Source organism: Emys orbicularis, chromosome 14, assembly GCF_028017835.1.
Source record: "Emys orbicularis isolate rEmyOrb1 chromosome 14, rEmyOrb1.hap1, whole genome shotgun sequence".
In the NCBI taxonomy this organism is placed as follows: Eukaryota; Metazoa; Chordata; order Testudines; family Emydidae; genus Emys; species Emys orbicularis.
Window position 1 is genome coordinate 40,972,587 of NC_088696.1, and position 13,711 is coordinate 40,986,297.

The 13,711-nt window shown below is 56.4% G+C and overlaps 1 protein-coding gene across 1 annotated transcript in view; it reads right to left on the reverse strand.

Moving 5' to 3' along the window:
• Nucleotides 1-2,841: 2,841 nt before the first annotated feature.
• Nucleotides 2,842-13,711, reverse strand: part of NRN1L (neuritin 1 like) — a 30,030-nt gene continuing 19,160 nt past the window's right edge. Inside the window, exons 2-3 of the mRNA XM_065416316.1 lie at nt 5,963-6,125; nt 2,842-3,130 (exon numbers count right to left, since the gene is read on the reverse strand). Of these exons, the coding sequence (XP_065272388.1) occupies nt 2,842-3,130; nt 5,963-6,125 (452 nt within the window). The remainder of the gene's footprint in view (nt 3,131-5,962; nt 6,126-13,711) is intronic.

A 13,711-nucleotide genomic window follows, 5' to 3' on the forward strand; every position in this document is an offset into this window, starting at 1 on the left:
TGGCACCAGTGCAGGGGAGGGCCCATGTGGCAGAGAGAGCCTGGCCACCGACACCTGGCGCAGCAGCACATCCAAGTTTTCCTGCGAGAGGGTCGCTGGCTCCTGTTGAGTGGGGGCGTGTGCTGCGGCAGGGGGCTCGCCGCCCCCAACAGGGCCTCAGACTTGGTGCCTTTCCTTTCGGCAGGGGAAATAATCGTAGCAGGGCCCAGCTCCTCCCAGAATGCCTTCATTGCTTCCCACCAGGACCCCAGCCACTGCCAGCTCGGGGCATCCCCAGCACATGGTGCGTGGGGGGGGGGCAGGAAGGGGGCGTTGGACTTCTGGCTTCATGGACCCACCTGCAATGAGCAGCCCTCTCCCGGTCGAGGATCACGGCTCCAGGAGCTGCCCTGCCACCTCCCAGAGTCAGATGGATGGGCCAGTGCAGGCCCTTTGCACCTGGCATTACAGCAAGTGCTGCTGAGGGAAGTGAGGTGACAGCAGGGCACACGCAGCTCCAGCATGCCAGTGCTGGGGGCAGGAGGCAGACGCCAGGGGCAGCCACGCTCTGGGATGTGCTTCCCTGGGGCATAGAAAGCTGCTGGGACCTGATTAATTAGCTTCTCTCCACCTGGCTTAGAGATGTCATGGGAGCTGGGCCACCCCACAGCTGCTTTCTCCGGGAGCCGCAGGGCAGGTACCACCCCGTCCCTGCTCCCACCCCGGGAAGGGAGAAGGCAGGACCCATTCTCCAGGGACCGTGGCCTGTCCTCCCTGTGCTACGAACTTCCCCCAGCCCTGCAACACCCCCAAGCCAGCTTCCTCTCCAGGCCCCAGTGCCCCAAACAGGCTGAGCCACCACCACCGCTAGTATCAGCTTTAGCCGTCCAAAGCTAGGCCTACTCCCCCTTTGCCAAGCCTGGCGCTTCGCCCCACTTCCAGCTAACCAGCAGGGGTCCCCTGCTCCTTCCACCTTCTAAGTTGGGTCACCTCTCCAGCAGGTCAAGCCCAGCCCTGCACGAGGGAGCAGAGCTCCTGCCACCAGCCCCGGGCACCGCTCCCACGCAGACTCTTCCTAGGGTGGGACTGTCTCATGCACTGGCCACCTTCCCTGGACGCAGCCTCCCCAGGACCCGAGGGCCAGGCTGCCAAAGGTATTTAGGCCCCTAAAGGTTTTCAAAAGTTGCACTAGGAGTTCAGAGTAGCGACCGCTCCGCCCAGGGCCAGGGAATCCGAGGCAAGTGGCAGCCACACACGTCACTGCAGGAGAGACAGGGAGCGAAATGTAAAAGTGTCTTTTAATATAAATATAGATACATCTGAGTGGGTCCAGGACAGAGACTATACGCACGGCCTCCAGAGACAGGCAGCCCCGACACTCACATGGGCTTGGTCACTCTTTGCACGTTTAAGTCAACTAAAGAATATTTGTGTGGCAGTAAAACCCTCCCCCCTCCTCCCGGCCCAGTGGTGTTAATTAAAGGGAGGGGGGGTCTCTGTGCCCTTGGTGCCCCAGGGCACACAGCTGGCCTCTAGGCAGCCAGAGCCTGATCTGATGCACTCCCAAGAACAGCCTGACGCTAAGTGACACTATCTCCTGGGGACATTCCAGAGGCTCTGCAGGGCCCATTCCAATGGTTTAGGCCCTCTTGCGCCCAGCCTGGGCAGGGAGTTGTACCCGGATGCTGATCTCGCAGCAGTGGGAGCAGGCCTAGCATGGCATGCTGCCAGCAAGACAGCCAGCTTCCCCCAGGACCGGCCCTGCAGGTGCCAACCAATGCGGGACACCCAGACAGCCGGCCTGGGGGCCTCCTGGGAAACAGCGAGCAGAACTCCCCCTCCAGCTGTCAATGGGAGGGGCTGGCGTTGAGCAGTGCTGAAAGCCCAGGCGCACGCGACGGGCATAGATGGTGAGTGCAGGTCCCCTGCCGGGCTATGCCCACGGCCAGGGCAGCCCCAACGCCCACCTGCAAGTGCCAACAGCTGAGCCGAGCTGGGCAGGAGTCGGCTCTGCGGGGGTGCCCTGCCCCCTCACTGCCCATCGGCGTGGCCTGACCGGGGGCGCAGCACTGCAGGGGAGGCTGCCGTGGCCGTTACCGAGCAGGCTGCAATGGCAGCAGGCCAGGCCAGGCCTTCGGCGAAGCACAGCGAGGAGGGGAGCAGAGCACGCGGCAGAGGGCTGGGCCACAGCCAAGGGGAAGGAGCTGAGGCGCGTCTCCCCTGGAGGCAGCAGCAGCTCCAGGGGGAAGGTTCCCAGGCTCGGCTTCCCCCACATCACCACGTTCTGGCTTCTCGCAGGGACGGGGAGGCAGAGGAGCCCGCAGAGCTGTAGGGGTGGGATCGGGGCAGCTGGCCTGAGGAGTCATGGGCCGAACCTTTTTCCACAGATCCAGCTTGGGCACTGAGACAGGCCCAGGTGGAAAGCAACTCCCTGGGGTGGGCGTGGGGGACACAGGAGAGCTGCCGGTGCAGGCCAGGCCAAGGGAAGAGAGGCTGGGATCAGGCCGGTCTCTGCAGGGAGAGCTGTGCGCACAGGGCGATGGGAGAGGGGGAGCTCAGTCACTGTGGTCCAGATCTCCCTGGAATCGCAGGACCCCGGGGGCTCCAGCCTCATTCGCCCCATGGGACACGATGCCCCTGGCCCCAGGCTGTGCCAGGGGAACCCGGCCTCTGGCTGCCCCATAGCCCCGGGCTGGCTTGAAAGAGGCTGGAAACACCCCGTGGGCAGCAGGCTCTGGTGCCCACAGCTCCTAGCGCACGGGATTTACAGAGTAACCCTGATCTCTCTCGCAGTGCGGGTGCCTGGCCCTGCGAGAGTCTGTGCCGGGTGCCGGCAGGGGGTGCCTGGCCGCGGCTCCCTGGCTAGACGAAGGGCACCAGGAGTGATGTGAGCACCAGGAGCGGCAGGGCGGCCAGCAGGCTCGGCCGGGGGAGCCAGGATGAGCCCCGCAGGGTCTCCTTGTTAGTCTCGTCCGCGGCCGAGCCCCGCACGCTGCCGGGCGGCCTGGCCCGTGCGCTGCACAGGTCGTGCAGGTTCCCTTGGAACTGGATCTTCCTGGACTCCTGGCGCAGCGACTCCCAGATGGCAGCAGCTTCATCGGGGCAGCGGGACAAGACCCTGTTGGCGCAGGTGTGAAAGTCGTCCCAGGACCTGGGCCGAGGAGAGGGAAGAGTCAGAGACAAAGGCCAGGAGGGTCCATGGCGATCAGGCCTTGTGATCTGTGTGTTACACCGACTGACAGGCCCCCATGCCTATAGCCAGCCCAGGCCTGCTCCGCCCCACTCCAGCCCCGCCCCTAGCCAGCCTGGCCCTGCCCCACCCCTAGCCAACCCTGCTTCACTCCACCTCACCCCTCGCCAGCCTGGCCCCACCCCTGGCCATCCCTGCCCTGCCCCTAGCCAGCCCAGCTCCACCCATAGCCAACCCAGCCTTGACCCACTCTACCCATAGCCAACCTGGTCTTGCCCCACCCATAACCATTTTGGCCCCGCCCCATCCGGCCCCACCCGTAGCCAGCCCTGCCCTACTCATAGCCAACATAGTTGCCCCGCCCCACCCCTAGCCAGCTTGGCCCTGCCCCACCCCGCACCCCGCCAACCTGCCCTACCCCTAGCCAGCCTGGCCCCACTGTTCGTGATGGTTCTAGAGCATTTAGGCCTGTATATTTGCCTGGAGATAGAATTTTGGGTTTGATTTTTAACATTCTTATACCCTTACTAACACGTAAACAAGGAACAAAGACACCGTGTGTTGCTTCTGCCCAGCCAGATGGGTTGTTAGTACAATGAGAAAAGATAAGAAATAAAGCTAAAGTGTTGCTGGGTTTGGTGGGAATTTAATATACGACTGCGTCGACTCCCATCTCAAGACAAGGGCAAGCAGCCAGTTGAGACGGATAAGGGGGATGGATGGAGGAATAAGAAACACTAAAAAACCAGAGGAAAGGTGACCTCGACCAGTATACAACCTCCTTCCCTACCCATCCCAGGGGGTACAAAAGAGGTGGTGCCGAAGCCCCCAGACTCACAACCCTCCAAACCGGAACATGGCCATAGATTGTAAGGGGTGGGACCGGGGTGAGCACTACAGGTATAATTAAGCCTGGTAAGAAGGGGGTGGGGGGGGAGGGGGAGATACGAAAAACCTCTACCAGCGTGCTCGCTTGTTAACCCTGATAAACATCGCATTGCCTGCGCGTCCCACTCCGGCCTCCTGCTTCCATCTGCGTGACAAGAACCAAGGGAGGGCAGGGAAGCCCTGACACCCACCTCGTCCCTAGCCAGCCTGGCCCCCACCCTGCCCTGCCCCTAGCCAGCCTGATCCCCACCACCACCCTGCCCATAGCCAGTCCCTCCCTGCCCCGCCCCTAGCCAGCCTGGCCCCTCCCGGTCCATAACCAGCCTGGCCCCCGCCCCTAGCCAGCCTGATCCCCACCCACCCTGCCCATAGCCAGTCCCTCCCTGCCCCTAGCCAGCCTGGCCCTGCCCTGCCCATAGCCAGCCTGGCCCTGCCCTGCCCCACCCCTAGCCAGCCTGATCCCCCACCCACCCTGCCCATAGCCAGTCCCTCCCTGCCCATAGCCAGCCTGGCCCTGCCCTGCCCCACCCCTAGCCAGCCTGGCCCTACCTGGCCCAGCCCCTAGCCAGCCTGATCCCCCACCCACCCTGCCCCTAGCCAGTCCCTCCCTGCCCCTAGTCAACCTGGCCTCACCCGGCCCTGCCCTGCCCTGCCCCTAACCAGTCCCTCCCTGCCCCTAGTCAACCTGGCCCCACCCGGCCCCTAACCAGCCTGGCCCTGCCCTGCCCCACCCCTAGCCAGCCTGATCCCCCACCCACCCTGCCCATAGCCAGTCCCTCCCTGCCCATAGCCAGCCTGGCCCTGCCCTGCCCCACCCCTAGCCAGCCTGGCCCTACCTGGCCCAGCCCCTAGCCAGCCTGATCCCCCACCCACCCTGCCCCTAGCCAGTCCCTCCCTGCCCCTAGTCAACCTGGCCTCACCCGGCCCTGCCCTGCCCTGCCCCTAACCAGTCCCTCCCTGCCCCTAGTCAACCTGGCCCCACCCGGCCCCTAACCAGCCTGGCCCTGCCCTGCCCCACCCCTAGCCAGCCTGGCCCCCACCCTGCCCTGCCCCTAGCCATCCTGATCCTCACCACCATCCTGCCCATAGCCAGCCTGGCTCCTCCCTGCCCCTAGCCAGCCTGGCCCCCACCCCGCCCCATCCCTAGCCAGCCTGATCCCCCACCCACCCTGCCCCTAACCAGTCCCTCCCTGCCCCTAGTCAACCTGGCCTCACCCGGCCTGGCCCTGCCCTGCCCGGCCCCTAGCCAGCCCCTCCCTGCCCCCAGCCAGCCTGGCCCCCCCCGCCCTGCCCCTAACCAGTCCCTCCCTGCCCCTAGTCAACCTGGCCTCACCCGGCCCTGCCCTGCCCAGCCCCTAGCCAGCCCCTCCCTGCCCCTAGCCAGCCTGGCCCCCCCTGCCCTGCCCCTAACCAGTCCCTCCCTGCCCCTAGTCAACCTGGCCCCACCCGGCCCCTAACCAGCCTGGCCCTGCCCTGCCCCACCCCTAGCCAGCCTGGCAAGGTTGCTTGGGCTAGCGCAGATCTTCTAAAAAGAGCTGTCCAGCCTCCCTGTGCGGAAAGCCCCATGCCCATGGCTAGTCCCCATCCCTGGCCGAGGAGCAGGAGGAGACGTGGCCCTGTGCAGATCAGCCCTCCCGGACTCCACCTCCATGCACGGGCCAGCTGACTCCTCCCGGCACCGGATTCCCGCACAGCGAGACCCTGCCGTCCCCTGCCCCCACTGCTGACAGGACACACCCCAGGAGCCAGGCTGGGAACCTGCCCCCTTTCCCCTGGGCCCCTCGACCTGAGGTCCAAAGCGTTCTGCCGAGAGCGCCAGTGCTGTCCCCTTTGCCCCCCGGCCACAGCCTAAACCCCACTGGCTGGGGGGCAGCTGCTGGGAGACTGGGGCGCTGCTACTCTCACCTGCAGATGGTGTCCAGCTCCTGCCCGTCCTGCCCACTGTCCTCCTGCTGCTTCTGGACACTCTGGGCCATGCTGTCCCCCAGGCTGATGAGGCATTCGGCAAAGCCCTTGTAGATGGTGTCACATCTCCTCCCAGCCGTGCTCACCGGATCCTCGGCCACAGCTGCACAGGGGACAAGAGTCACTGATTAGCCCCCTGCCCCAGCTCTCAGCCCTCACCGGGCAGGTCTGCAGCCCGGCCCCAGCTCCCCCAGGCCCCACACAGGGGCTTCTCTCTGCCCGCCCCCCCTCCCGGGACGCTCACTGTTCCTGCCTGTCAGAGTCCCATTCCCACGCCTGCATGTACAGGGACTATCCAGCCACATGGGGGGCAGGGCAGAGCTATTGCCCCCACAGGGCAGAGCAGGGGGAAGAGCTGACCCACCCCTGTTGAATCCTGGGCTTGTAGAAGGGACACTGCACTCAATGCAACGCCCTCCTCATGCCTGAGGCCCGCACACCTCTCCCAGGCTGGGGCCCACTCCGGACCCTCCTGTCCCATAAGCCCGTGGGATGTTGCAGTGACTTCCACCCCAGAGAAGGCTGCATGGCAGCGGTGGGAGAGCCCGCCACTGATCCCGAAGCAAAGCACTTTGGGCTGTGAGCTACAAGGGGATCTCACTGAACTGGGCGACAAAACAACAGAGGAAATTCAATACGGATAAGTGCAGAATCATGCACATTGGAAAACACAATCCCAACTGTTCATACAGAATGACGGGGTCTAAATTAGCTGTTACCCCTCAAGGAACATCTTGGAGTCATTGTGGATAGTTCTCTGAAAACATCCGCTCAATGTGCAGCGGCAGTCAAAAAAGCAAACAGAACGTTGGAAACCATTAGGAAAAGGACAGATCAGATAGAAAATACCTTAATACCATGATACGCCCACACCTTGAATACTGTGTGCAGATGTGGTCACCCCATCTCAAAATAGATAGATTAGAATTGGAAAAGGTACAGAAAAGGGCAACAAAAATGATTAGGGGAATGGAACAGGTTCCGTACGAGGAGAGATTAATAAGACGGACTTTTCAGCTTGGAAAAGAGATGACTAAGAGGGGATATGAGAGAGATCTATAAAATCATGACTGATGTGGGCAGATTGCATAGGGAAGTGTTATTTACCCCTTCACACAAGACAAGAATCAGGGGTCACCCAATTAAATTAATAGGCAGCCGGTTTAAAACAAACAAAAGGAAGGACTTCTTCATACAACGCACAGTCAACCTGTGGAACTCATTGCCAGGGGATGTTGTGAAAGCCAGAGGTATAACTGGGTTCAAAAAAGAATTAGCCAAGTTCATGGAAGACAGGTCCATCAATGGCTATTAGCCAAGATGGTCAGGGACACAACCCTGTGCTGTGGGTGCCCCTAGGCCTCTGACTGCCGGATGCTGGGAGGAGAAAGGGAGGCACCAAGACGCCCTGGAGACTGGTACTCCTGTGTAGCCTCCATGCCCCAAGCAGGGGGCAATTTGCTGGGCAGGGGGCGCTGGCTCTGCTGACCACCTCCGTCCGCGTCACGCTCCAGCCCTGGCATCCGCGGGAGCAGCTGGAGCTGCAGACAACACCCCACCCACGCGTAGCTGTCTGTGTCTGGGGTTTGCATTCGCTCCCCAAGCCTCCTTCCCGGGCAACGAGCGGAGCCCAAAGCTGCCGAGCTCAGGGACGTCTCCCCATTCAGCTTCCCATGGCAAGGGGGCTCCTGGCACGGGCGAGGCGCCCGCGGCAGGTGGCTGGAAAATTCCCCTCAGGGCCCCCATTGCTCTGGGCAACCTGGAGAGGGAGGCATGGCAGTTAGTTGCCTTTATCCTGCGTGGTCCCTCCCAGCCCTACGCTGGGGCTGGGGCGCTGGCAGCAGCTGCAGTGGGCAAAGCGGTGCTCCAAAGGGGTTGCAAGAAGCCAGGAGTGGGCTCCCCATGGGCCTGACCCATGTCCCACGCGCTGGAGCCTGGTCCTGCAGGGAAAGTCCAGGCACAGCATCCCTCAGGCTAGAGAAGGGGCTGGGACCGGCTGGGACGAACGAGATGGGGAATGCTTTACTGCTGGGCACAGACCGACCCCGTGGCTCTGTCCCAGGCTGCCTCGTGTTGGCCTGAAGTGCTGGCTGGTTGTGGCGACAGTGCAGCCACCACAGGCTGCTGAGTGTACAGCCCGGAGGCCTGGCCTGATCGGATCCTGGTGCCTCATGCAAATCCAGTGCATTGTGGGAGTCCTGCAGCGTCCCTCCTGTGCACCCAGCTGGGAGCAGGAATGCCAGCCGCGAGGTGCTGCATCGCGCCATGACGCGAGGGCCAACGGAGCTGCGCCACAGGGAGGAGGCCGGCCCCCGCATCCCTGTTGTGAGCAGCTCCTGGGAAGTGCCTGGCAGGCTGCTACGCGAGTCTGCGAAGCTCTGCCCAGGCACCGGCAGAAGCAGCACCTTGACAGGGCTGTCCCTCCCACAGGGAGGGGAGCGGGACAATCTCAGAATTCTTTATTAAAGCAACAAAGTTGGGTTAATGACAGACCAGCCAGGGGCAGGGGGCAACCCCCCCAGGACTCCCAGTGCCCGGCCCCACAGAACCTTCCAGGATGCCTTATGGGATCTTGCAGGATAAGGCGGATTTAACCTTCGCCATCAGCCAGAGGGCAGAGCCTGGCACAGCATCGCTCTGCCGATGCTGGAGGGGGGGGCATCTGACCACCTGGGGCCCTCTCCTAGTTGTCTGGGATGTGGCACCTTCCCTAACCCCCTGTGTGCCCACTCCCGGCCCGGCTCACTGGCCCAGCAAATGCCACACAGTGCCATGCCAAGGCAGATGCCCACGGGCCACTCTCCAGCGCAGGTATAGGGGACACATGGGCCCGAGGCTGTGATAACTGCCTTGGCTGGTGCGGGCACTGCCATGGTCTGTGGCAAATCTCCCCACCTTTGGTACCAGCTGAGCAAGACGCTGTACTGTCAGCATGAGGTCACTGCTCCCAGTCTTGGCACACCTGCAACGGGGCTAATCGAGGGGTGCGGTCTGAGCGATCCCAGGCCTCACACACTCACTAGTGCCAAGGGACACTGGCAGTGCCACTCCCTGGGGCAGGGCAGTACCCCACCCCCTCCATTCCCAGGACCCCTGAGGCTCAGCAAATGGTTGAGATCAACTCAGGAGGCGAAAGCAACAGAACTAAATCGGCGGCACTTGGTTAACCAGTGATGGAGGGCGGGGTGAGAACAGCCTAGGAACACCTGGGGGGGGCACCACACGGGGGAGAGGGATTTGTTGGGGGGCTATGGGAGCGGGGCTGAAACGAGCAAAGGAAAACGTAGGCTGTCAGGGAGCAGTCCTTGGCAGAAGCACTGCTGGGCTGGGAGACAGTCTCCCCAGAACAGGGGACACCCTGGAGACACCATGCTGCAAGGAGCTGCCTGAGGGGTGGCGCAGGCATCTGCTCTCGCTCTTTCCTGCTTGAGTTTCTAGCATTTTATATGTAAAGGCCATTTCTGTCCAAAGCTGAGATCACGTGACTCCAGCTGCTGCTACCCTAGGGCACAGCCCTGCGTGGGACTACGTTTTAAATCCTGCTCCCATCCTGCCCCGCAACACCCACCCGCTCTGCGTTGGTTCTTGCATTTTTATCCCACTCCCACCGGCAAAAACTGCAGCTCCCCCAAATCCCCCGAGAGAGCCAGATTCTCCCATGCTACTAAAAACACAATAGTCAGTTAATAGATTACACTGGTCTACAATTTTTGAGAAGTCGTCTGCTTCAGAGATAAAATGTGCTATTTATTATGTATTTTGATGTGCTGAATTCAAATATGACAATTAAAACAACTGATTGGCTACTGTTTCTAAGATATTTAAGTTTTTACATTTTATGTCTATGTATATTGTGTAGATAGTAGAGTTTTAATCATAAATTGTAAACCTAGGTCTTTTCATGTGTTTATGGTTGCTTTACATGATAATATTTCACCTGTCCTGTTTATGTAACACTTTAAAAATCAGCAAAAGGGTTATATAAATAAAATTTATTATGAAACAAAAGGCAAAAAACGATTCTGTACATAGTTTAGTCCTATTCAGTGTCTACTCGGCGCTTCTTGGCTTGTCTCTTGTATTCATTAAATGGAGCATCTCTTGTCACTGTCCAGCAATAGTCTGCAAGCATTGATGGGCTCCATTTGCCCTGATAGTGTTTCTCCATTGTTGCAATGTCCTGGTGAAATCGCTCACCGTGCTCGTCGCTCACTGCTCCGCAGTTCAGTGGAAAAAAATCTAGATGAGAGTGCAAAAAATGTATCTTTAGTGACATGTTGCAACCAAGACTTTTGTATGCCTTGAGGAGGTTTTCCACCAACAACCTGTAGTTGTCTGCCTTGTTGTTTCTGAGAAAATTTATTGCCACTAACTGGAAGGCTTTCCATGCCGTCTTTTCCTTGCCACGCAGTGCATGGTCAAATGCATCATCTCGCAAAAGTTCACGAATCTGAGGACTAACAAAGACACCTTCCTTTATCTTAGCTTCACTTAACCTTGGAAATTTTCCACGGAGGTACTTGAAAGCTGCTTGTGTTTTGTCAATGGCCTTCATCAGACCCAGCTTGATGTGTAAGGGTGGTAACAAAATCTTCCTTGATTCAACAAGTGGTGGATGCTGAACACTTTTCCTCCCAGGCTCCAATGACTGTCGGAGTGGCCAATCTTTCTTGATGTAGTGGGAATCTCTTGCACGACTATCCCATTCGCAGAGAAAACAGCAGTACTTTGTGTATCCAGTCTGCAGACCAAGCAAGAGAGCAACAACCTTCAAATCGCCACAAAGCTGCCACTGATGTTGGTCATAGTTTATGCACCTCAAAAGTTGTTTCATGTTGTCATAGGTTTCCTTCATATGGACTGCATGACCAACTGGAATTGATGGCAAAACATTACTCATCTGGATCCTGAACGATGTTGAGGGCTGCCATCACACCATCGATGTTGTTGCAGGCTACAAGATCACCTTCCATGAAGAAGAATGGGACAAGATCCTTTTGACGGTCACGGAACATGGAAACCCTAACATCACCTGCCAAGAGATTCCACTGCTGTAGTCTGGAGCACAACAGCTCTGCCTTACTCTTGGGTAGTTCCAAATCCCTGACAAGGTCATTCAGTTCACCTTGTGTTATGAGGTGTGGTTCAGAGGAGGAGGATGGGAGAAAATGTGGGTCCTGTGACATTGATGGTTCAGGACCAGAAGTTTCATCCTCTTCCTCGTCTGACTCAAGTGAGAATGATTCTGGTGCATCAGGAACCAGCAGTCCTTCTCCGTGGGGTACTGGGCGTATAGCTGATGGAATGTTTGGATGATGCACAGTCCACTTTTTCTTCTTTGACACACCTTTCCCAACTGGAGGCACCATGCAGAAGTAACAATTGCTGGTATGATCTGTTGGCTCTCTCCAAATCATTGGCATTTCTGGATTAAATTGAGATCCCTTCCCTTTATAACTCACTTATCCTCCGCCATTCCCAAGTCAAGGGTCGTATATACTGACCCAATAGCATATCTTGAAAACTAGAGCCAATCAACAATTTTAAGCATCATTTTCGTTCTCAGTGACCCAGAATTAGTAAAGTTTGACTACATTTATTTCAGAAGCATTTTGGCTGTAGAGCAGTGTTATCGATATAAACGGAATTCAGACAATTTTTACCACTAAAAGAATAAACAAATTTTGCCTAAACCATGTACAAAAATACTTTAACTCCTGTTATAATAGACATCAAAGCTCTTTCTATCCCTCACTTAAATTTAAGTATTAAAACCTTTATTTAAAAATTAAAACACAAAACAAAAAAACTTGCTTTGCGTTGCTGAAGTTCGATCTATGACAGACTGCTGTGGTGTGTATATCCCACGGAACGTCAAAACAAACTGCACTACAATTTTGCCTTAAAAAGTGCAGATTTTTGTTAATGGTTATAAAAATTAAGTTATTTAAAAAAAAAAACTGGGAATTTTTAAACTGCTGTGACATTCCCCAGGCTACAGTCTGGGCTGATGGACAGTTGTGACCCCTGAATTCCCCAACCTGGGGTCTTTTACCCTGCTTTGCTGAGAGCAATCACTCCTGGTCTCCAGCATGTCAATCACTCCCAGCTATACTGTCTGAGTGCTGTGGCCAACCCACTCCTGAATTATATGGCAGGGCAACACCAGCAAACTCCCAGTCCCAGACTTTCCCCCAGCAATGTGCATCTTGTACTGCCCAGCACCCTCCTGGACAATACAAGCTCATAGAAAGGCTGTCATTTCATTAATAGAAAATTATATGCATAAACCTTGTTATCTCAAATGGAGTTTCACAAACACTTCAATCCAAACACACACTGGTTTAGATAAAACACAGATAGATGTTAAGCGGTTACAAGTAGAGGCATAAAAATCAGGATTGGTTATAAGAAAATAAAAAGATAAAACATATCTAATACCTAACTTAACAAGCTAAATGAATTCAAAGCAAAGGTTTCTCTCACCACATGCTCTAGTAGTCTTACTGGGTGGAAACCTTTCAGCCAAGACCCCTCCCCCAGTTCAGTGTTAATTTTCTTGTCCTTCAGGTGTTATTGATGCCATGAGCAGAGAGAAAGGGAGGAGCATTTTGGGGCATCTGTTCCCTTTTTACAGCTCTCTCTTTGAGAATCTCTCCAGCTGAGGTTCAGGAGACAGAAGGTCTGAGGGGATGGGAACCTCCAGCTTTTTCTTTGCCAAAATGTACATTTCTCACTCACACCCTTTTTCCTGCCAAAGAACGGCCACTTAACCAGACAATACTCCATTTTTGATTTTGTGGACACCTGGCTGAGGTGTCAGTTTGCCTTTGAGGCACTGGTTTATGCCTGCTTTTCTAAACTTGGAACATGTCTCAGTAATATCATACAGTAGAATCTTACAACTTTATGTTGCCACACATTTTACCAGGACAATAATAATCAGCAAATTATGAGTTTTCAAATGATACCTCACTTTGGACTTTGTACAAAATCCATTATAGTTTTGTAAAAAGGGTGAGCATAGGAACACAAACAGTCACAACCGCTTAAGCACCGTTTCTAGAACTTTGACATATTCCATTCAAGTTATTTATGTCAGGATTATTATTGCTTTTTGACAAACATTTAACAGGAAAACTGATCACTGAACTAGGTTTTTGATAGAAATAAATTTTAAAAAGAGGCTCAAACTAAGCGATCGATAATAAGGTCAACTTAAAGAGCAGATGTACTTGCACTTGCATTTTGTTTTCCCACAAAATATCACAGTCTGTGGGGTGTTTTGTCCACTCGATCCTGCCTGCAACAAAGTACATTTTACCCGCTCCTGCTATTATGGCAGTGGGTCCTGCGGGCTCCCAGTCCCGCTGCAGGACTCTACCCTAGGACAAGGGCCAGACTGCTCTCTGCTTGTGGTCCCTGGGAGAGATGCGCTTCACCCCCATAGGACAGATCATCACTGCCCCATTCCCATGCAAACCCGCCAGGGCCAGCAAGAGCCCTGAATTCAACAACAGCTTCCGAGCAAGCTGCTGCCACATACCCGCAGGACCCGAGCCCCAACTGCGGAGCAAGCAGCCCAAATTACAAGGAAGTTGTATTAAATGTCCTAGACACAAGGAGATTAACCACTGGTTGGGGAGGGGGAAGCTGTTTTCCTGATCGTGGTGATATCAGTCAGGGGGT